The sequence below is a fragment of the Glandiceps talaboti genome, chromosome 11 (assembly GCF_964340395.1).
Source record: "Glandiceps talaboti chromosome 11, keGlaTala1.1, whole genome shotgun sequence".
Lineage (NCBI taxonomy): Eukaryota > Metazoa > Hemichordata > Enteropneusta > Spengelidae > Glandiceps > Glandiceps talaboti.
Window position 1 is genome coordinate 9,677,871 of NC_135559.1, and position 23,388 is coordinate 9,701,258.

At 36.7% G+C, this 23,388-nt stretch overlaps 1 protein-coding gene across 3 annotated transcripts in view; it reads left to right on the forward strand.

Annotated features, from left to right (window-relative positions):
- The first annotated feature begins 2,961 nt into the window (after positions 1–2,961).
- LOC144442509 (ATP-binding cassette sub-family C member 4-like) overlaps positions 2,962–23,388 on the forward strand; it is a 26,459-nt gene continuing 6,032 nt past the window's right edge. For 2 of the 3 annotated variants that reach the window (XM_078131868.1, XM_078131869.1), the window contains exons 1-21: positions 2,962–3,148; positions 4,731–4,841; positions 5,474–5,591; positions 6,172–6,387; positions 6,902–6,991; positions 7,257–7,420; positions 7,720–7,845; positions 8,658–8,907; positions 10,580–10,696; positions 11,677–11,766; positions 12,133–12,324; positions 13,178–13,359; positions 13,681–13,777; positions 14,728–14,943; positions 15,447–15,587; positions 17,638–17,745; positions 18,249–18,462; positions 20,082–20,161; positions 20,751–20,901; positions 21,112–21,342; positions 22,817–22,917. In XM_078131868.1, the coding sequence (XP_077987994.1) occupies positions 3,075–3,148; positions 4,731–4,841; positions 5,474–5,591; positions 6,172–6,387; positions 6,902–6,991; positions 7,257–7,420; positions 7,720–7,845; positions 8,658–8,907; positions 10,580–10,696; positions 11,677–11,766; positions 12,133–12,324; positions 13,178–13,359; positions 13,681–13,777; positions 14,728–14,943; positions 15,447–15,587; positions 17,638–17,745; positions 18,249–18,462; positions 20,082–20,161; positions 20,751–20,901; positions 21,112–21,342; positions 22,817–22,917 (3,069 nt within the window). In that variant the 5' untranslated portion in view covers positions 2,962–3,074. Of the gene's footprint in view, positions 3,149–4,730; positions 4,842–5,473; positions 5,592–6,171; positions 6,388–6,901; positions 6,992–7,256; positions 7,421–7,719; positions 7,846–8,657; positions 8,908–10,579; positions 10,697–11,676; positions 11,767–12,132; positions 12,325–13,177; positions 13,360–13,680; positions 13,778–14,727; positions 14,944–15,446; positions 15,588–17,637; positions 17,746–18,248; positions 18,463–20,081; positions 20,162–20,750; positions 20,902–21,111; positions 21,343–22,816; positions 22,918–23,388 lie in introns of those variants that run through there. The other variant, XM_078131870.1, reaches the window with a different exon arrangement.

Below are 23,388 nucleotides of genomic sequence, written 5' to 3' on the forward strand. Positions count from 1 at the left end.
TGTCCTCTCCCAACCGTGTCACCTGGTGGCGACATACAGCCCTCCGTTACAGGCTTGTTGTGAGCAATACTCGACACATGTAAACATATTAACAACTAAACCTTATACTCAAAAAGTGAGAAATGTAATTAGGTTACACACACATATATAACATAATGAGGAATGAAAAGGCATGGATATTTAATAACCAAAGAAATCATTTTTTTGGGGTGTGGTGCTCTTTTTGTGTGTTAATCAAAGTCAAGCCTAAATGAGACAAGGAGAGACAAGTTGACATTATTGTCTTAAATTACAATTTACATGTTGGATGTTGACGAAATAGATTGTACATAGGAATGCACACAAAAGAGGTAGAAACTGTCTGGAGAACAAATAGCGCCACCAACGGACATCCCATCCTGCACGTCTATATCTACTACTTTGCTACCACGGAGTTACATCATCTTCCATGCATAGACTACTAATCATGTCTACAGTTTAATTTAGTATACTTTGATCACAATTGGGGATGTATTTCGTTGTTGTACCTATCAAGAGTGGGTCAATACTGATAGAATTTCTTCCGATACCACAAGCAGGTTATAGGGCACACTGATGAGGCAAAATAAAAAACAATGTTTTGTTTTCGATAACATGACATGATAATATTTTTTTATTAATTAGCATAATATAGCGGGAACATCATATTCATAAAATGTTTTTTCGCAAACAAACGTAGCAAGTAACATATCTATGGATATGTATATGGTGAAAAAGCACACTAGGACCATCATTTGATGATTCGACATCTCCTATGTCATTTACATAGCTTAATTTCAGCTGGCGGTTTTAATTAGCATAGATCATATGAATAACATGCAGGGTATACGTATACCAGGGCCGTAGCCTGACCAAATTGCCGGGGGAGGGGGGGGGGAGAACATTGTCTTGGGGCAATCATGCATTTAAAATTTAAAAAGGTGGCTAATTTACATAAATTTACGTGCAATTGACATACTATCTATTATAGCATATGCATTTAAATATCATATGTAAGGCCAGGAAAAACAAACAAGCTGGTCAACGGGCAACCTAACCCATCACATTGGGTAGGTAGGTCGATTTCATTTTTTCATCTTGCTTGACAAGGATAAAACAAACCATATATAATGATAGCAAAACATTTCAGGTCGAGTTTAGACTTATTCAGTCATCTTGATACTAACTCTTGCAATTTGCCTGCATAGCTACAGTTAGAAATGTACACACAATTTACGGTTAAACAAATGTTGTAGCTCTTCTCACCCTCTCTTCTCAAAAAATGTTCAACCCCGCCAAACGAAACTCAGGCATTATTTTAGCCACCCCTTCTGTCACCTGCACTACAGTGGAGATATACAATTATATGGTACAGTGATGCATTACAATAATAGTGATAGCCAACTACAATAATACTCTGAACGAGATTACTTTACACAGGATGTGGATTTCACATGCATAAGGACATGTCTCCAATTAGCTCTAACCTATACACAGGGAGGTACTTAGCCAGCCACCTCCCATCTGGTTTTGGGAAAGAGACAGTTATCACCTTGATTGCTACTGACTAGAAGGAGACAACTCCAAAGGTGAAAAAATTAAAAATGAGACAGTGTAGGAGGCATTTAGAGGCATAACATATCAAACCATAGGCATAATTTAAAGTCTTACAATGCTTGAATATGGTAATAAAATACCAGAATTGAAACAATTGTGCTATGCTTTACATATTATCTGGAAGTTCATTTTGTTGTGGAAATACTGAAAGATATTTTGCGGATGTGCACTTGGTAAATGACTTCTTCCTAAAGTTTAATTTGGTTCCAAAAAATCCGGAATAAAGAGCAAAGCATTTCAAGACTTTCAGACTTTTGATGGCCCGATGACTGCTCAGCCCACTCCCATGGTCGTAAACATTTGCTCAATTGTTTTTGGTGCACATTGAATATGCAACAGATTGATTTAATCTCAAATCATGCTTGTATGCATCATCAAATAAATTTGTTTACTTTATTGTGAAATAAGACTGTTTTTTTTGTGGAGTAAATTTCATTAGAATCGAGGCAATAGCTTTTTTATATGGATATTTTATCCAAAGACAGACAGACAGACAAACAAACAAACAGAAGTATAACATAACCTCCTATTAAAGGAGGTAAAACATAAACATGCAATATATATGACTGCTTCAGGGGAGTAATGTCTTTGCTCAAATAGTCACAAATCAAGAGCAAACTATTTCAGCCCCCCCCCCGATATTCATCATTTCCAAGGCCCTACAACCTTGAATAGGCGTAAATTCTGCCCGTTCCCATTAGCTAGCCATAAAGGCGACATAAAAGCTTGCCCATACAGTTCTCGTACTTCATGTAAGCTATTTTCTGAGTTTCATCAACCAGAAAAGGGAATAGACTATATTAATGCACACGTTGAAGCATTCGATCCAGAGCAATTCGATCAATGTACTGAATATCTGGTACTCGTGACCTCGTTACATTCATGAATATTAAATGATCACAAACTAGACTCTCTAGCTATGGCTACCTCTAGAGGTACTCAGCGATTTAAAGTACTGATTACGTTTTGTGTTACATTGTCAAGAACTTGTACTGACGAATTTCAAATGAACTTGGGGGGGGGGGGGTTAACTACTTAAATAAACAAACTTAAGGGAGTCATAATATATTTACGCAATATAAATATTCATGTCTACGTGGGTGAACGCCCTCCAATTTTTATGAAAATGAGCATGTAAATCACGAACAGAAAATGGTTCGGAATATGGGCATCGATACTTGACCGTGTTTTAGGGAAGGAACGGAAACTGTTACACAGTCAAGTCTCTTGGTTAAATTTTGGTCATACCTGAGGACGTTTTCACCCGGGGACGTTTTTGACCCGGGGACGTTTTGACCCGGGGACGTTTTGACCCGGGGACGTTATGACTGGTAAGCGTTTCATATGACATCGTTGTTGACAGTTTTTGACAATACGTTTGATGAGCAGACCTTACACGATCGTGACCTGTCATAGTTGTTACCAGTAGTGTATATGATATGGAGGAATTCAAAACGGAATCACAGAAGAATCCTGGAGCAACAGCAAACCATTTATCATGGCTTGTATTTTGGTGAGTATAATTTCACCCTCTGGTGAATAACGACAACGGCATGTGTGTGCCCATGAACATTTGACCCATGGTGGAACTAAATTAAAAGGTCATTTACATATTGGCAATAATTTTCGAACACTGTAAGCCTGGTTACAGCGTTTACGGTATATTCCGGTTAATCTCTCATACAGCACAGTGTAGTCTGCTTAAATGATTAAATCATATTCACATTGCTGTGTAATGTCTTCGACCAGGAAAGACATGACAACCGACAATACACAGTGATGCATGTTTGATCCGACACAGCAAACAGTGTGCAGTATTTTCCAGCCTTGTCTCTTGAGTTAAGGGAACGAGCAGAATGTATGTATGTATGTATGTATGTATGTATGTATGTATGTATGTATGTATGTATGTATGTATGTATGTATGTATGTATGCATGCCTGCCTGCCTGCCTGCCTGTGCGTGCCTGTGCGTGCGCGTGCACGCACGCACGCACGCACGTACGACGTACGTACGTACGTACGTATGTATGTATGTATGTATGTATGTATGTATGTATGTATGTATGTATGTATGTATGTATGTATGTATGTATGTATGTATGTATGTATGCATGTTTGTTCGCTCGCTTGTAACTCGGTTCCTGGGCTCCCTGTGACGTTATCGATGGCATATGTTTCAAATTTTTAAATTTACACACTGACATATAAGTGTCACTTACTGAGATATCACTATGTAATTTATTTCTACCACGACTATTTTGACGTTTATTAACAGCGCATTCCTGGGAATCCATGTTAACAGACAGATATGTCAATGAGTATATTCCAAAGGTTAACATGGAAATCGTTATTTGGCTGACACATAATATTGATTATATGTCACGAAGGAACACACTTTAATTTGAGGCGATTACACTCAAATACTAAAATCATGGAATGCCATCCTACCACTACTACTGTATTTTTATATGTGCAATCATATTATAATATATGGTATCCCCCACTTCTGGAGATGTACAATTATATGGCACAATCGATCCCATGCATAATAAAAGATTTCCTTACAAATAGATGTGGTCTTTGCAAGGAAATCTCACATTGAATGGTTAGCGTGACCGGCTTGGAATCTGCGGGTTCCAGGTTCGAGCCCCATCGCTGCCGTTTGTTTCTGAGTGGCTAAAGTCCTTGGCCAAGATTTGAATAACGATTGTGCTTCGGTCAACCCAGCTGTATAGTTTGGGACCTGGTAGGATAGAGGTTGCACTGTGAATGCTACATCATCAGTAAATGTTTACCATAGTATCTGCCTAATTAGCGCCTGTTACTTTCTCATTCTCTGTCCAACGTGTTTTCTAGAAGCCATGAAACAGAAGTCCTATTACACCGACTACAATAGAGAAAGGACATTCAAAGAATACTTTGTACGTTATTTTATAGCTATTCATTTGACTGATTACCTACCCAATTACAGAACTATACGTGTGTGGGTGATAGTGTGTATATGGGTGTCTATCATGATGTTGAAATACCCAGCTTTATTACAAGTTTACAAGTTGAATTAATGCAAAGTTACTTTTCATCTATTCTGCATAGGTGGTTAAATCCTCTTTTCCGGTATGGCAACTCAAGGTCACTGGAAGTCGCAGATATGTATGAAACTTTACCTGAAGATTCAGCTGAAAAATTGTCAAATGGCCTTGAAAGGTATGTAGTAAGGTTTCAAAAGGGTATCAAAAAGACTTAGAGGACCTAATACAATAAGTATGCTTTGTAAAGCCTTCGGTAATTAATTTCATCAACAGATATAAAGTTTCGTTTATTTTGGTATATTTGCCAATTAAGGGGTGTATCACCATTGATAACAAACCTCATAATATTTGAATACAAATAATAATGTGTGTGGGAACAAATATCTTAACGTTTACAGAAAGCATTCAGTTTACACCTGGTTTATTATGGTCTCAGTTCGTGGTTGATGGATATTGACTCATGAATATTTGAGTTGATGGATATTGACAAGGAGGTTTAAAGTTGGGTAATTAGTGTTGCCCGAGCGCGACTTGCCGTATCAAAATTATCCATAGCAAGTTCACGTTTCGTACTCTGATTCGCTTATCCATTTTTACCCGAAAATGTAAGTAAAAAATAATATAATTATTTACAAATATGTAATTAATTCAGGGATTGGAAAGGGGGGGGGGGTAATATGTGTTGTCCAACTTGCCTTATCAAAATGATTTCTAGCAAGTTTACGTTCCATATTCACTAATTCATGTCTATCTGATAATGTATAACACAAAATATGTATGTACATATATGCCTTTAAATTTTCTTAGAGAATGGAAAAAGGAAGTGAATAAGAAGAAAAATGAAAATAAAGCGAGTCTAGCAAAGGCTATCATTCGTACATTTGGTGTGAAGTTTATGTTGCTTGGAATAACAGTGCTTTTAAAGGTAACAATGCATATCGAATATAATATTTAAATTGTAGAAATAGAATCAACTTGACAGAACGACTTGATGAAAAATCTGCTCTAACCACCTTACAAAAAACCGTCGTGTACCGGTGTGTAGTATAGCCAAGATCCAGACTCACTGACGTTATCCCGACCATATAGATGTGTCCTATATTTGTGTCATTTTGCAACTCTTGTAATTGTCAACTTAAAGTCAGTAGTCCTATGTCGGTACCAAGTTGTACTCGGTGAAGTGCAATTTCAAAAATTAAATGTAATTTCCAATGTCACTGTAGTTCAGGGTGAAGTGCAGTGTCACAAATATTTAGAGTCTGGATCCAATCCCCGGTTCTCGTATTAGTGCTATCTTATTAGTTGAGTCACAATAGGATTTTTAAAAAATCTTGGCCAGTGTTTTCTGTAATCTTTCCTGGCAACTGTTTTAAGCGATTCCGAACTGTGACTTTAAAAATTCGTGTACATCATATGTTTGATAATTATATGAATATATGTACACTAAGCCTTTTCTTGTCATCATCACCCCTGAGTAACATTCATTTCCTTCATCGCATCTACAGGAAACATTGAAAATCATTTCAGCATTACTACTTGCACAACTAATTGACTGTTTGGCACCAGATTCTTCAAAGACACAGACCGATGCACTACTGTATGCAGCAGGTATTGCAGTGTGTAGCCTTTTCTTTGTTACGGTTGGTCATCCTGGCAGTTTCGCAATGGAACGTATTGGAATGCGTATGCGAATTTCATGCTGTTCATTGGTGTACAGGAAAGTAAGTTATTGACGATTATATTCTATATGCTAATATCTCCAAATTATCATATATAAGTGCCTTTGTTGCCTTTCTAGAATGTGACATCTGCCATTGACAAAGTCAATAATTGAGGAACCTAAAGTGGTTTGTCAGTGGAAAATGCATTGTTGAAGTAGTTGAAAGGTTTTTGAACATAAAACATTGGTATGACATCAGAAACAGAGGTGAGCCAACGCCAAAAAGTCAATGTTCGAGTTTCATATAATAAACAAGGTATGGATGTCTTTATTCTTTAAATGGTAAACTTAACAAGGTACACTATTGGGCATTGAGTCGTCGACTGTAGCCAATCAGGTTAATTGTTTCTGGACATGTTGTTAATATGTACTGCTTTAAATACTCTGACTTCAAGGGGAGATATAGACATTTATGATTTCGAAACTCATCGATTATTCAAGATAATGCTAGTAGTCATGAAATAATATTTCAAATAGGCAAATAGGCATGTATAAAAGTTTTAATTTTGTTACAGGCATTAAAAATGAGCCATATTGCAATGGGACAAACAACAACTGGACAAATAGTAAATCTACTCTCTAATGATGTTAACAAGTTTGATGAGGTGGGTTTTTATTTGCTTATAGACCATGGGAGAGTACATACACACATACATACATACATACATACATACATATGGAGGTATATATGTAGGTATACAGACAGTAACACAGACAGACAGACAGACAGACAGACAGACAGACAGACAGAACTAAAACAAATTTCACTGTCGAAAACAGATCACATGTTGCATACGTGTGTATGCTAAGTTAAAACATTTGTGTTCGTAATATATCTTCTGTATTGTAATATCTATGTTTGCTTCGCAGCTCCCCTTGTCATTCCACTACGTGTGGGTAGGACCTCTTGAATGTGTTGCTGTACTTGTGACACTGTGGCGACAGATTGGTCCATACTGCCTTGCTGGCTTTGTAGGGCTTTTCATTTTGTTACCATTCCAGATTATCATGGGCAAAGTATATTCAAAACTTAGGTGAGGAACAATATCGTTAAAACAGTACACATTACTGACCCGATACAAAAGATTGGTCCAATGAAATAAACTGTCTCTGTCCCTACTCAGATTTGTAAGATTCGTTGTTGACATAAACCTTTTCTCTTAACCAAGAGTGAGGTTAAGTACGAGTCCTTTATTTCCCAAGACAAAGCATCGACATAAGACAATTGCCAATTGAGAAGTCTACTTGCCTCTATGAATTCTTCTCTCCGTTATAATGATTACATTCCTGTTAAATATTACGTCAATTGCAACTTTACGACTTGTCTTTGTAGACAGAAGACAGCTGTACAGACAGACCAGAGAGTTAGAATTATGAATGAAATTATATCAGGAATGAGGGTTATTAAAATGTACACCTGGGAAAAGCCTTTTGGTGACCTAATACGAAGAATTCGAAGGTGAGTTTTTATCAGCTGCTGTTATATTGAATCAAAATGATCATCATATAGTTAGTTTGCATGGCCATGTGTAGACATTAGTGTGCTGTATTCATCCGGCACGGAGTGAAGTTTACAAAAGACTTGCTCTGCTCTGTGTACATGTGTTATAAGAATCTAGATTTTATTTACCGAATAGTCAGTTACACAGGGAGAAAGTAAAATCTCACAGAATACAGCAAGACTCACGCACAATAGCAAAGGAGACTTGGTTCGTTTTTCTCGCAACTGAACTCAAACTCCAAATCTAACAATTCACTCAAAAATGCAACTTTTTAAAACTCGCAAGGATTTCTACCTCTTCTCAAGGTTTATTGGAATGCTACTCAATGGATAGCATTTGCCACGTAATTATTCCATATAATTGGATCCAGATATAAAGTTCTGTAAATCTTTTATCATAATTAATATAAAAGTGCTGTCAATTTGGTATGTTTATCCAAACCTAGCCCCTAGGCCACAAGACGAATGTGATTCAAATTGACAAACATCCCGTTTATGGACTGGATACGAAGAATTAACTAAATTGACTCTATAAATATGTTGTGAACGTCCACCAGTGTGTAATATGCGATTCAAATTCCTATGTCACTGAGCATGATATTCACTCTCCATCACAGTTTTCTATACGTGATATAAGACGGTATACCATTATGTCTCGTCTGAGTATTTGATTGAAGTGTCCATCAACAGCTCTGAAATGTTGGATCAGAAAAGTAACGATACTAATATTCAAAAGTCAATCATGTCGTTTGGATATTTTGTCTTCACAGGAAAGAATGCAAGTACGTTGATAAATCTGGGAAGTATTTAGCAATTAACTTGGGTGGTACCGAATGCATGCAATTGGTCATCATGCTATTTATTTGTATGGCTATTTCAATGAGTGGAGGCGTTCTCTCACCGAAAATAGTTTTCCCAGTGTATATACTTATATACCATGCAAGGGTTGCAACTACCATATTAATGACAATTGGAGTACGGGACTTGGTGCAAGCACTGGTTTCTACTGCAAGAATTCAGGTTTGTTCTATCATTCTATTTTGAATGTGGGAATTAATACACCTACTACTGTTTCCTAGGCTTGGCATGAATTTAGATAGGTCAAGGTTTTTTGGGAAGACTATAGAGCTTTCTTTGCTATGGTAAACTGTTCATTATATTATATCATGCTACTATGTGCCATTCTGATTGGATAATAACTGTGGTAAAATCCCATTTTACCATGGCTGGCAGTGGTAAAATGGGCCCCTAAACTAGCATATGAATAGTACATACAAGCTGAATGTGGAAACCAAAGGGGGGGGGGGGGGCGTTTGACTATTAGGAAAATATGGGGTTTAAAACAAATAAATAAGTAGACTGTGTAACGTCGCGTCTCTGATTTACTGTCTCGAGCTTTCTCCGATTCAACTGATTCAACGCCGAGACATCTATTTTTAGCAGTGTACAAGATTGTATTGTTCTTATGTAAATATCCAATCAAAATTGTTACTTTCTTTGACCTCTTGCCCCGTTTTCTTTGTTGCTAGTTTTCAACGCGTTTTCGTTATGCATTATATGATGTAAATAAAGTAATTTATCAATGCAATGCAATGCAATGCAGTGTATGGTTTGTGTTCATGCAGTGTGTGTGTGTGGGCGACATGAACGTATCCACTCATCAAAATATGCTCGTTCCTGGCGATCTATTACCGACGATCTTTTTCTGCGTACATGCGAATTCGCCTTTTCAGGCATATAAATAACCACAGAATCACATTTAGAAGAAATAGACACATATTTTGATATAATATAATAACAATAACCCCCGCCGAAGGCGGGTATACGCTCGAATTTGGTACAATTCGCTCCATATACCACTCGCCATTCGGCTCGTGCTATATGTCGCGAATTGTACCAAAATCTCGTGTATACCCGCCTTCGGCGGGGGTTATTGCTTAAATATATCATTGAAGGCTATGTCCATTTTCAGCACTATTATAATATTATTTGCTATGCTAGAAATCATAGTTCAATATTAAAGGATCACCGAGTAAAATGTAAAGGGTCAGGGTCACTCAAAGGGCTACCTAACGGTAAACCCTTACTCACTGCATGACTAGCAAAAAATGTTCGTAGATAAACTATCCTAACACAATGTACCTATTTACCTAACAAAATGGGTACACAATCTCAGATTTCCTTGAAAGGCAAAGGACCTTTCTCCTCACAAAGTGAACATTGACCGAATATGGAAACGTCAAATTGTAACTCTCATAGTCGAAGAATATCCACGGCAATACCTTTTCTTACTGGTTATGTATTTTGTCCAACTCCTAACATTATAGAAACAATCCGTGTGAACCCTTAGGCCCTTGTATATATTCTTTCAAACACAAACACAAACATAACCTGTTCTCCTTCAAAGGTATCATCAATTTTCACTCAAAACATTATTTAATTGCCAGGTTTTGGTATTCCCCACAACATCTGTGGAATGTCACTGGTGTATTGTGAGCTGTTAAGAAATTAACTTCCTGAAACTGTAATTAAAAAATAAGATTATTTCAAAAAAGAAAACTTTGAAGTGAATAATGAAAGGTATATTCATATGTGGACTGTTGACAAAATTTGTAATAGCTTAAAAACACATCTCGCTCTAGTCTGTGCATTATTTTATATCAAGAAGATATTTACTCCATCCTTATTGCAGAAATTCCTTTTACTTGATGAGTTGGATAAGTCAAGTATTGGAAAGGATATCAGTTTACGACCCAAAGCTAGTGATTGTGAAGTGAGTGCTCGTGACGTCATAGGAAGTTGGGACACAGTGAGTAATCAGTGATATCATATCAAGTTTGTGTCAATTGCCGAAATAATTTGAAAATATGGAACAGCGTTTTATTGGGTAAATTTAACACTGAGACAGACATAAGTAGAGGCACCTTTTAACCTCTCGAGAATGCTTTTAGATAAAACGCAAAGGAAAAAGTATTGTCTAATACATGCAGTGTTCAACACCACAAACTACATACAAAAAATGAAACCTGTTCTTGCATTAAGGCAATACGACATATTGAATTTATGGGACTGTAATGCATTATTTTGTGTAATTTAACCTTATTAACTATTAATAAACTTGATATTTAAAAAAAAAAAGTTTTTTTAACAAATATTTATAACACTATGTTCATCATGGAAGCACTGTGATTCATACACAAGTTCTCTTCTTCCACTTTTGATTGAGAAACAGACATGTTTCGAACAAATCACCTGTCCTCTAACTGGATCTGACGGAATGATCCAAATTTGCTGGAGGTGTTGAGTAACCAGCGGTGTGAAAGTCAATCGATATATGTAAATTCAGGTGTGAAAGTATTTGTCAGTTATGTACATCTAATTGTCCACCTTCTGTGATAGTGTCACTGCAGGTTGGTGGCATGTCATATTTTCCTACATTAGCATTAAATGTGGTTACTCAACACCTCAAGCAAATTTGGACCATTCTGTCATATCAAGTTAGACACTGAATAGAAGAAGGACAAGTGATTTGTTCGAAACATGTTTGTTTCTCAATCAAAAATGGAAGACGATAAATCGTGTATGGATTTATATTTATATTTTTCATCATTCGAAAAGTTTAATATTTAAATTCATTGATAGTCCCATAACATATGAACTGTTTCCAAAACGGATCTTTGTGTGCTGTGAAATAACTGTCTGATATATTACTCATACAAGGGTTGGATTGAAAATTGGTTTATATGCGATAAATGTAAAGTGAGAAAATCATCTAAATTTCTTTACCAGACTCAAGTTAGTCCGACTTTGAAAGATATCACCTTTGAAGTAAAACCTGGACAACTGATGGCTGTCATTGGTCCAGTCGGCTCAGGAAAGGTATGGTTATCCCTTGATGATGTTTAATGATTTAAGTTTCAGATAATTTTATGGATAATCCTCGGTCTTCATTTTCAAAGATATGTGAGATGCATTCCTTAGACAACCCTTGACAGTTCTCACAGTTTACCTTGCAGACCCTATGTAGAAAACAATGGATTACATTTTCTAATTATACAGAGTGCTGGTATTGTTCAGGGTAGCTGTTTTGAGTAGTGGAAATCGTATTGTGTTACCATTGCAATTTTAATCATCATGCAACATACACACAGTTTATGTTATGAACTGTTAATTTTTGCATTGAGACCACATTGTCGAAAATGTGTTATTCGCTTTAGAGTACAAATACTATTTATATCTTTACAGTCATCCCTTCTCATGACTTTACTTGGAGAAATGCCTGTTACAAATGGCAAAGTACAGGTCAAGGGTAAAGTAGCATATGCATCCCAGCAGTCTTGGGTATTCTCGGCATCTTTCAGACAAAATATATTGTTTGGTATGGACTATGATAAGAAGAAATATGACAAGGTTATCGAGATATGTGCGCTTAAAAGGGTAAGTATTTCAATGTCGCTTATATACGGTCTTGACACTTATTGTACAGAATTATTCAATATTCCAATACGGGTTTGCAGGAATCTTTGATTTACATGTCTTTTTCTTTATTGATATTTGAAGATTGTTATTAATATCATATACATATTGCCTGGCTATTAGTAGACATTTATTTACGAGGGCAGTTAGGTAGCAACGTTTTCCTGTGGCAGAAAGCCAAGGGAAATAGTCGCTACGTAACAGCATAAGGAGCAATATGGACTACTAGTGTCAAAATAAGACCAGGCAATATGTATTTTATAACACACCTTAATGTCAGACATATGTTCTTTCTACACTCAAAGTAAATCCCCGATAACTTGATGTCCGTGATACCCTAATATTGCCCTAGGGAAAACACGAACAGTGCCCAAATTGCAATGTTTAGGTCACTATATTGGCCACTAGCATAGGGTACGATCTAATCCAAACACCGAAGGCTATTTGAACACGATGTGCTATAGAATGTAATTTACAATGATGATAAATCTCACCATCTTACATGAGATGGGTATGAAAATAACTTGTAGGGTTAGAAAAATGCTAACAATCAAAATTACACCAATCACTTCCCAAAGTCTACAGTTGTGCTACAATGTCATTGGCGCTATTTTGTCGATGAAGACTGGCCAATATCTTGAATACACATTTTACATAGAGGAACAAAGCAAAAAAAAAATGTAATGAAAACATATATAATTACAAAAGCGACATGTATATTGTGATGACTATTCACTTTGAAGTGACCTTATGTGGCAAAACTATTAACAGAATTATATTATGCCATTAATCGTCCATTTCCATCTGCTATCAGGATATCCAACTTTTACCAGACGGAGACTTCACCATGGTTGGAGAACGAGGTGTGACCTTAAGTGGAGGTCAAAGAGCAAGGGTCAATCTAGCTAGAGCAGTATATTCAGATGCTGATGTATATCTATTGGATGATCCACTCAGTGCTGTAGACGCTGCTGTAGGAAGACACCTTTTTAACAAGTAAGACAATTCTAGACTAATAAAATCCAACCTTTTGCTAGGAGATAGAGCTGGTAAAATGGAAATATAGGACTGTTAAGGAATAAATTGCTAGGGCTTTATTTGCCAGTCCCCAAACAGTGTGTGCTGTCATTAAAGGGTAATGTTGTAACAAGGTCTTAAAACTATCTATACTCACAATAGTGGCAATATCTAACATTCTTGGTGTACACGAAAAGTCAGCCATATAGAACCTTTTGACTCTCAGTTTCATATTAGGTCACTTATCCAGCAAAACCTTGAATACTAAAAACTCATCAACAATAATTCTTTGACTTACAGGTGTATTCTTGGTCACCTGTCCAGTAAATGTTGTATACTAATAACTCATCAACTCCAGTATCTGAGAGCAGTGGGTGATATTCTTATACTGAAACAGGTAAAATACTCAATGGTCAAATATGCATCAATTAAAAGTAGTTGATAAATGTGAGAAGGAAGAAAGTCTTGGATGCAGAATGAATGGTATGTACCCTATTAATAGACTCAGTGGCTAGTTTTCTGATAATTGTACAGGAATACCAGATCCAAAATAGTTTAATGCAATCTTGTGAATGCATGCAGTGTGTACAACCACAATGCAGTGACATCACAAGGTTGAGAATGTGTTATGTAATATATATATAGACGCCAATTTGCTAGTTCCGTATTTGTATGATGAAGGTCAACACACCTCAGATTATTAATTATTATTTGCAATAATTCGCAAGTTCAGCCACTGAGGGTAATTGTTCCAAATTCCATACATTCCTTTGACACATGGGACTTAACACTTATTCTTCATTCGGCGAATAGAGTTGGTGTGAAAACACAATTTTAGGTTTATGGTTCCGTTAAAGACTCTGCTAGATCATACACTTTAAGGCATATGTGAACGGTTCTGTTGGTTTATCAGTTAAGGCTCCGTGGAATCTTAGTATTATCCTCGGTGAAAAGCTAATATTGAATGTGATTCTATATCGGATTAATCTGGACTAATCTGGACTTTCAATGATTGTTGAACATAAGAATAGTTTCTAGAAGTTTATATTTGATTTCATTAATATCAATTTTAGGGATTTCTCGTTTGATATCCTATTGGATTATGTACATTATGGCTTTGAGAGCAATTTGGCAACGGATGGGGGATTCTAATGTATAGAGAGTAACCTGCTCTAGGACATTAGATCATAAAGGGGACGCGTAAAAATGTAAATATGTAACTAATAGAAAGAAAATATTGCAGAGGACAGTAGACATTCAAAGGCTGCAGCAATAATTACTACAATATTGCGTCTTATAACAACTCAATTCCGTTAACAATTCAATTTTTCATGATGTTAATTTCAGGGGAAGATGGTGGGGCATGGGTCGTATGATAAATTGTCAGCAAGTGGCATCGATTTTGCATCTTTACTGAAAAGAGATGGAGATGAAAGCCCCCAGAAGAAACTACGCGCTTCAAACGATTCTTCCACAAATTCTATTGAGAGAAGCAATTCGGAAGTTAGTTTTTTAGGCATAAGCGCTTCTATGCATTCTGTAGCATCAATTGATTCAGAGTGGGTAAGTTGTACATTGTAATCACTATCCGTCCCTTAATACCAATGTAGTAGTTAAAAATACGACATTCCCAACCTACAGTGACGTTATTACATAACTTGGGCAGCTAGATGTATACAGCTGACAAGTTCTTTCACACCTGAATTTAAATGTTGGACCTTTTGTCACCTCCAGTCTGTTCGACACCTCCGTCAAAATTTGGATCATTCTCTAAGATTCAGTTGAGACACACTGATTGCAGGAGGATGTGATTTGTTCGACACTTGCCCGTTTCCCAACTGAACATGGGAGAAGAGAATCTGTGTGATTATTTATGCTTAAAGTACATACTTTTAGAGGCACACTTCATAATTCTTACGGCTTTATACGTGTGTTCTTACTTCATACGTAAATCCATTTAGATTTTGTATAGGAAATGCTCCTTCATCAATAAATATTTCTATCAATCAAAATATAGCTCATTATGTAGGTTTGTATTGTAATGTGTTATTCTGATTATCTTATAGCCAGGGGAGGCTGTTACTAAGCAACAAGAAGAAGATAGATCAGTTGGTTATGTAGAATGGAATGTCTACAAATCCTACTTCAAGGCTGGTTGTGGTTTATGTGGTTTTATAATGCTTGTAGCCGTCTATCTTGTCACACAGGTTAGTCATATTAACATTTGAATATTCTGATAGAAACCGACTACTGGATATGTATTTTAAAATGTGGAGTTTAAAGAGGTGCTTGTCTTCGTTAGCGAACAGCAAGCTGTTGCAGTAATCGAGATGTGATGTTACAAAATCGTGCACGAGTCTTACAGTGTTTGTGCGATCTAAAATATTTCTAATTCGGCCAATTCTATGGAGAACAAATGACGCAGCTCGACATATTTTCGAAACGTGCGTACTCATATCTGCAGGATGATTCAAATAAGCATCAAGATCGCGGATGAAATTAGACCTGCTAACATCAGGTCTATAACTGATTAAACTGTGGTCCGATGGCAGCAAGTCCTCGAGCTGAAATTCCATAGCGCATGGTTCATGTATACGGGTAATTACTAAATCCAGTGTATGCCCCCGTTCATGAGTAGAGCCCTGTACATGCTGTTTCAGGACGAGGCTTTCTATCAAGTCCATGAATTTCCGAGCGTCATTGCTGGTTTTGTCCTCTACATGGAAGTTGAAGTCACCTAATAAAATCAAACGGCCTGGTGAAATCACAATGCTCTCCATGAACGTCGTAAACTCAGTCAAAAAGATCGTCACGTTCAAGCCATTTTTCCGAGATGGCGGTGGACGGTAGACTACGACGAGATGAACAAGATCACGCGGAAGAGTGATGTAAACATCCAAGTGTTCGAAGGATCGGAAGGTAGTGGAGGAAGTGTCTGATTTGACGTTGAGGTGTTTACTTGTGATGGCTGCTACACCACCCCTTTCCTAATTGACCTGGGATTCTGATGTACTTTATATCCAGAGAGGGCTGAGCGAATTCGAGTGACAGCACTATTATATGAATTGGCTATCCAAGTTTCAGTCACTGCAGATACATCAGTCTGACTTTCGAGGATATGTCCGCACACAGTAGCAATTTTGTTATTGATAGACCTGGCATTCCACAATCCCATAGAAAGATTTTTACACTGATCATAAGATGACGATCTAATAATGTTGGTCAAGTTATCCGTATTTACCTGGCGATGATCATAAGATGATGGTTTTGGACGATATCCTATGATGGATTTAACGGAGTCAATCCTATCAGGAATTATCAAGTTATCTTTATTGATACCAGCAGTTGTCACAAGATTGTCAATTCTCTTACGAAGCTGGTAATTGGCAGGTCATTGATGGTTGAACAGATCCAGATGATATGGCGTAAGAATAGTTTTGATAGGATGTTGCTTAAATCTGCCAGCTGTGCAAGAGTTGTGCATATGTTAAGTTCTTTCAGTCTGTTCCATGTGTTACCATTCACTCTTAGTAATGAAGTATTGTTGACAACATACTTTCCAATGTTCATCAAGGTGGCAGCACTGTATGCTAATGAAGGCATGACTCAAGCAATGGTGACCTGGCAGAAAAGAGGTAATGACAACACGAAAACTCCAAGACAGCTAGACGGCGACAGCGATAACGAACTTCTTAGATGATGTATACTGGTCACCAAACATTCACGAGTAGGTGGCTGCTAAGCAGAACCAACAACTAGCATTAAAACACATCAAAATCCAAAGAACACGGGAGCAATAAAAATGTCGAGTGCAGCATCAGCGCATCTCATTATCTATCACATGTTCTTGTAGTGTCGTGTAGTGTAGTGTAGTGTAGTGTAGTGTTGTAGTGTTCTCTGCTACTTTCACGAGAGTGAAACTGTTGCAGAAAACACTGCAAGCGCGAGTGGAAATACCCGAGTACCCACACTGGAACTCATGCGGCATGGGGTTGTTATTATTACATATGTTATCTGAAACAACAATTATCTGTACAAATTACATTGTACGATCATGCGCTTCATGTTCAGTGAATGATCTTGTTCTTATTTGCATAACATTTGCATATGGGGATGCATTTTTTTGGGATTGCTCTGCACTACACATACCTTTAGACGTATACGCGCGCACTGGTGCATGTAATCTCTGGTATATACGTACTTATTCCCAGTCTAATGATTCATATATTTATACTGGTTTCTCTTTTCTACCTACAGGGAATGTTAATAATGTCAGACCTTTGGTTATCTATATGGGCCACCAATGAGGAAAGAAACCACACAGCTCTGTCAGCTTTAGTTTTGTTTTCTAATAGTACTAACCAGGTAAATGTACATCATTGAACACCACAATCTTTGATCTAGCATATCATTTTGACATCTAAACGCTAAACGGATTGAGACAAACGGATGAAGGCTTCACTATTTGGAAAAAAAACCCGTGATATTGTACCATACTTTGTAATTTTCATACCTTAATTAATAATCACAAGACCATGGCAGTCATGGCCAAATGAAAACAAGATTTTTTTAAAGAACTTCAGTGATTTTAAGATGTGACCAGCCACACCACCTTTGGGTCAGTCAGTTCATGTACGGCAATAACGTCCTCATTGCACTCTTCCACAAGCCTTGGGTAAGTGACTGCTGCTAGAATGATTTTGGTTTTAAAGCCGTTTAGTGAAAGTACTCGCACTAATCAGGGACAACATTGGAGTAGACAAGTGTACACTGTTGTTGCTGTCTTACGAATTTCACGTCAACAGAACACGAGAAAATATTTTTGAGATCTGATTTTCTCATGCTTTCTTATTTCATCTTCGTCTTAGACGATTTATTCAGAAGATGTGGACTTGCTAGATTTCGATACAAAAACGAATATCTTGATATATACTGCCATGGTCGTTGGTGTATTTACTTTTGGGCTTGCCAGGGCCATATATACGTTCAGAGTGTGTGTTACTGCGTCAAAAAACTTACACAACAGAATGTTTGCGGCAATAATCCGAACTACTATATACTTTTTTGACACCAATCCAGTCGGTAAGTTACTTTTTGCATTGTTGCTCGATGATTTCATGTCTGTATTATTGAAAGGAATACTAATTTTGTTTTTGAGCCTTCGTCAGAATTATGTTATAATGCAGTAAAATACCAACACTTGTTTTTATTAAATGTATATTCATTAAATGCATATTCATGATTATTCATCTACAGGTAAAGAGTCTAAGTGTGCATAAGTTTTTCTGATGAGGCCCATAGTTGAGTTGCTTTCTTAATTGTTGATGAGATATGGCTTGCAAATGGAAGATCCCCGTCTATTGAATTTGAATTGAATTTGAATTTGAATTGAATTGAATTTGAATTTGAATTAATGGGTAAGAACAAGCTATGCTTGATAAACCCCATGTCTATTACTCAGGTAACTGTCCAAGTTCGATTTAAATAAGTTGGTGGTTGAGGATGTCACAACGTAGTCCGGTAAATGGTTCCATTGAGTGACAACGCGTTGACTGAAGAAGTTCTGTCTCCCTTGTAATCTGTTCTTTGCTTTATACAGTTTAAGTGAATGTCCTCTGAGATGTGTAGTAGTAGATAACTGGAAAAATTGACTGTAGTCCACATTTTCTTTCCCAGTAAGCAGTTTGTAGCATTCAATTGTTTCTATTGAAACTCATATATTTTTTTCTCTGTAATTGTTTTTAGCACTTCATTTGTATTGCCCATGGTATAATCTCTTGCTAAACTCTGTGATTTACCAATGTGCATAACACTGTATTTGTCTGGATGAAACATTAATGAAGAGTAGTTTGTCCATTCTTACATAATTTGTTGATGTCTGCTTGCAAGTTGTCGCAGTCCTCTTCTTTTGATATATACTTGAATGTTTCAGTGTCACCCTCAAACAAAAATACATCAGAGTTATTGGCAGCATCTTGTAGACTGTTAATGTAGATAATGAACAAGATGGGTCCCAATATACTGGGGAATACCACTGATACGTCATTCAAAATTGATGACTCACCATTAACTATCACTGTGTTTTCTGTATAGTAGAAATACTCTCATTGCGTCTGGCACGGGATAGTATCCTAACACGTTCAAAAGCCTACCATGGGGTACTTTGCCAAACGCTTTCATGAAGTAGCAGAACACAACATCTACACTGCCTTTATTGTCCAGAGTTTCTGTCCATGTATCAAGAACCTTGATTAACTGTAGACACTGTTGACCTGCCACTGATGAAGCCAAATTGTTTATTACAGTAACTAAAAAGATGGTTTGTTCTGATGATAGTTTCCATTATCTTGCAAACAGTGCTGGCGAGGCTGACTAGTTTGTACTTCCGTGCTAATTTCTTGCTTTACCTTTTGAATATTGCTGTAATTCATTGGTATCATATCATTATTTATTGTCGTATTGAACAATATTGTTAATGGTTTTCATATTATCTCACGAAGTTCATAGAGTACTCGGGGGGGGGGGGGATTTGGAATAGGAACTGCTAGAATAGTAGGAGTGAAACGGTAGTCTCAATTTGATTTTTCGTGGCAATCGAGCGAAGCAGTGAAATTACAAAATGACTCTCAAAAACCAAATATTTATGACATTAATATCGTTATCTCGTGAAGTTGTGCTCTCCTTGATCATTTTCTTGACAGGTCGAATTTTAAACAGGTTCTCTAGAGATATAGGATACATGGATGAAGTTCTGCCGTTGTCATTATTCTACTTCGTTCAGGTATGACATCATCACTCAAAATTATTTGACAAACTTTTGAGAATAAAACAGTCCTTGTGAATTTTGTAACTATCACATTCTTTGGAGTAGTACGTGTATAGTAAATTGGAAGAACAAAAGAACAAAATATGTTTCAGTTTATTATTGCTTTACATCACTATCAGATGTTATGCAGCATGGATATGTACAGAAAGGTTTGACGAATCAACAGAGACTAGTAATAGATAATTATAGACATATTTCAGGTCATTTGAATATATGGTAAAACAACGCGCGAAATTTGATATACTATGATTAATCAATAAGCTTTATATATAAACGTCTATTGAATGCAAGTTGAGACAAAACGCATGGTATGGCATGTCATATGATCACATGTTGTGAATCAATAAAAACTGATAAGGTGGTCATTTACCATTGTTGATTAATAAACCATATTTTGTTTTGTCCTATGTCATTATCGATGTTAACAGTTAATAAACAATAAGTATCAATCACAGTAATAGTCATAATGAACGTCGGGTGACCTAATCTCGTCATTGGATAGTATGATTCAATCTGAATGTCGTTTTCTTTTTTATCATTTCAGATTGGATTTCAAATTCCATGTCTAGTCATTGTAGCCAGTGTCATAAACCCATGGCTGTTTATACCAACCGTGCCACTGGTAATACTATTTATGTATCTCAGGAAATATTATCTTGCAACATCAAGAGACATAAAAAGGTTGGAGGGAGTCGGTAAGTTGATATATCCTTCATGGCTTTAGAATAACAAGTGACTTGTGTTGGTTAATGCCGAATTCATATAATTGATGTGGCTCTCATGCATTAATATACGTACTATATTTCAGAGTTCAAAGGTAACAGTGAGTTTTTTGTGTGGACTCACTGTAAATTTCTCCTTTCCCAACTTTGTAAATTTCTACCATTACTTTCCTTTCATTGTAGCACGTAGTCCAGTCTTTTCCCATCTATCAGCATCTCTACAAGGACTATGTACCATACGTGCTTTTAACGCAGAAACTGTATTTGTACAAGAATTTGATTCTCACCAAGATCTGCACACTGAAGGATGGTTTCTGTTTTTGGCGTGTAGTCGATGGTTTTCCATGCGTATTGATTTTCTGTGTGCTTGCTTTACGACAGCAGTAGCCTTCTCTTGTGTTTTGGCGGAGGACAGTAAGTTCAACACTTTCTGTACATATTCATATTCATATTCAGGTTCAATATTTCTATACATACTCATATTGACTTTGGATATTTGTCAAAAATCATCTCGTGAAGAATCAGAAATGTCACATATGGCACTTAAAGGATAGTTCCTCTGTAGGTCTGACAAATCATTTGCATTACTTTAGGGATAATTAATCACTAGTTTTATTCTTAGCCGATTATCCTACTGTTGTGTTGTGTTGTGTTGTGTTGTGTTGTGTTGTGTTGTGTTGTGTCGTGTCGTGTCGTGTCATGTGTGTCGTGTCGTGTTGTGTCGTGTCCTGTTCTATAGAATTAACCCCCCTGCTCTGGGTTCTGTTCTATAAAATTACCCAATAGCCCCCTGCTCTAGGGATGGTATACTCCTTGGTTTTATCAGTTCATGATACACAAATGTGTTTATAAATAATTAGGAAATGTTCACGATTTACGTGCCTTTGAATCTGTACTTATCAATATAGAAATTATACATAATATGCATATCTGCTATACCAAATGATATTTATATATAATCCCATGAAATCAGTGTTGTTAGTCAATATCCATGTGCTCCGAGTATATGATTCCACGGACTAATACAAATTAAAGCCGGTAGGCTCATACGAGGAGCATTATGACGTAAAAGTAACAATTATTTGATGGGATTATATGTTTATCACATAACTCAAGTATTCCCCCCCCCCGTAGTCTTCTAATATTTTAAATCGAATTTTACGAATACTGCATCATTTCATCGAACTAGATTCTTCATAGTGTATTAAAAAATGGCGCCCAACGGCTATGCAAATTACGTAATCGCGTGACCTGTCGCGAGGTCAAACTTACCTCCATGTACACAGTAGACTGTGCATGCTGTGATTTCTCAACCAAAATTATTGCTTAAATTAAACCTTGCGATATACATGTAATATCAAATTTAAGTAGAATTTGTCAGAATACGACTTTTGTTCCGTAATTTTAATCATATTTGCTTGGGACGTGTAAGCTCTGAGCTCTGATCTCGACGGCAATTCGGAAGTAAGCTTCCCGGCTGCTACATCGATACAGTAATCTGCATGATTTTTAGATACAATAAAAATTATCGAATAAAAATAAAAGTACCTGTACATATCAAACTCATGCCACCCAAGGATATATGTAATGTTATGTGTGCACTTACGTTTAGAAAGCACGTAATTATTACGATAACTTGATCTTAACGTCGGACTGGCAGGAACGCTCGAACAGGAGGGAGAAAAATAATTTGGTAAAACGGGTGATATTGGTTTTGATCTGCCCTGTTTGACGTCACGCAGATGAAGATTGCACGGATTTTCTGTGATAAGATAAGATAAGATATGATATGATATGATATGATATGATATGATATGATATGATATGATATATGATATGACATATGATATGATATGATATGATATAGTATTATGATGTATTCTAATAGGAATAAATGGCGGATTAGTTGGTTTGTCATTAACTTACTCTCTTACGTTGATGGGACTGGTTCAGTGGTGGACACTACGAAGTGCTGAAGTTGAAAATCAGGTACAGTAACTAAACCAAGCCAAACAATTGTTATCACTCGCATTGCAGGAGCAATTTTATTGATAGACCGGTTGATTGTTATCTGCTAAAAGGTACATATTATTAGAAATGTTATATTACATGGCTTTGCTGACTGAGGTCGTACAGCAGAAGGACCCGAATGTAGGGGAGCCTGTTACAACTGATACATACATACATACATACATACATACATACATACATACATACATACATTACACACATATAGTCATGTACACACACATGCTCATGACATTCACAAGCCATTAACGGTCCAAGTGCAACAAACCCGCGGGCTTGCCTGACGAAAACGGGTGTCATAAAAGTTGTTTGCATCTCTAAAGCTGTTTGTAGTGTTACTTATAATAGCCTAATAAATTGATAACAACTGATATAAGACGGAGATAAGGTTTGCCTCAATTGACCCACTCCTTAGAAATGATCTTACGCTGT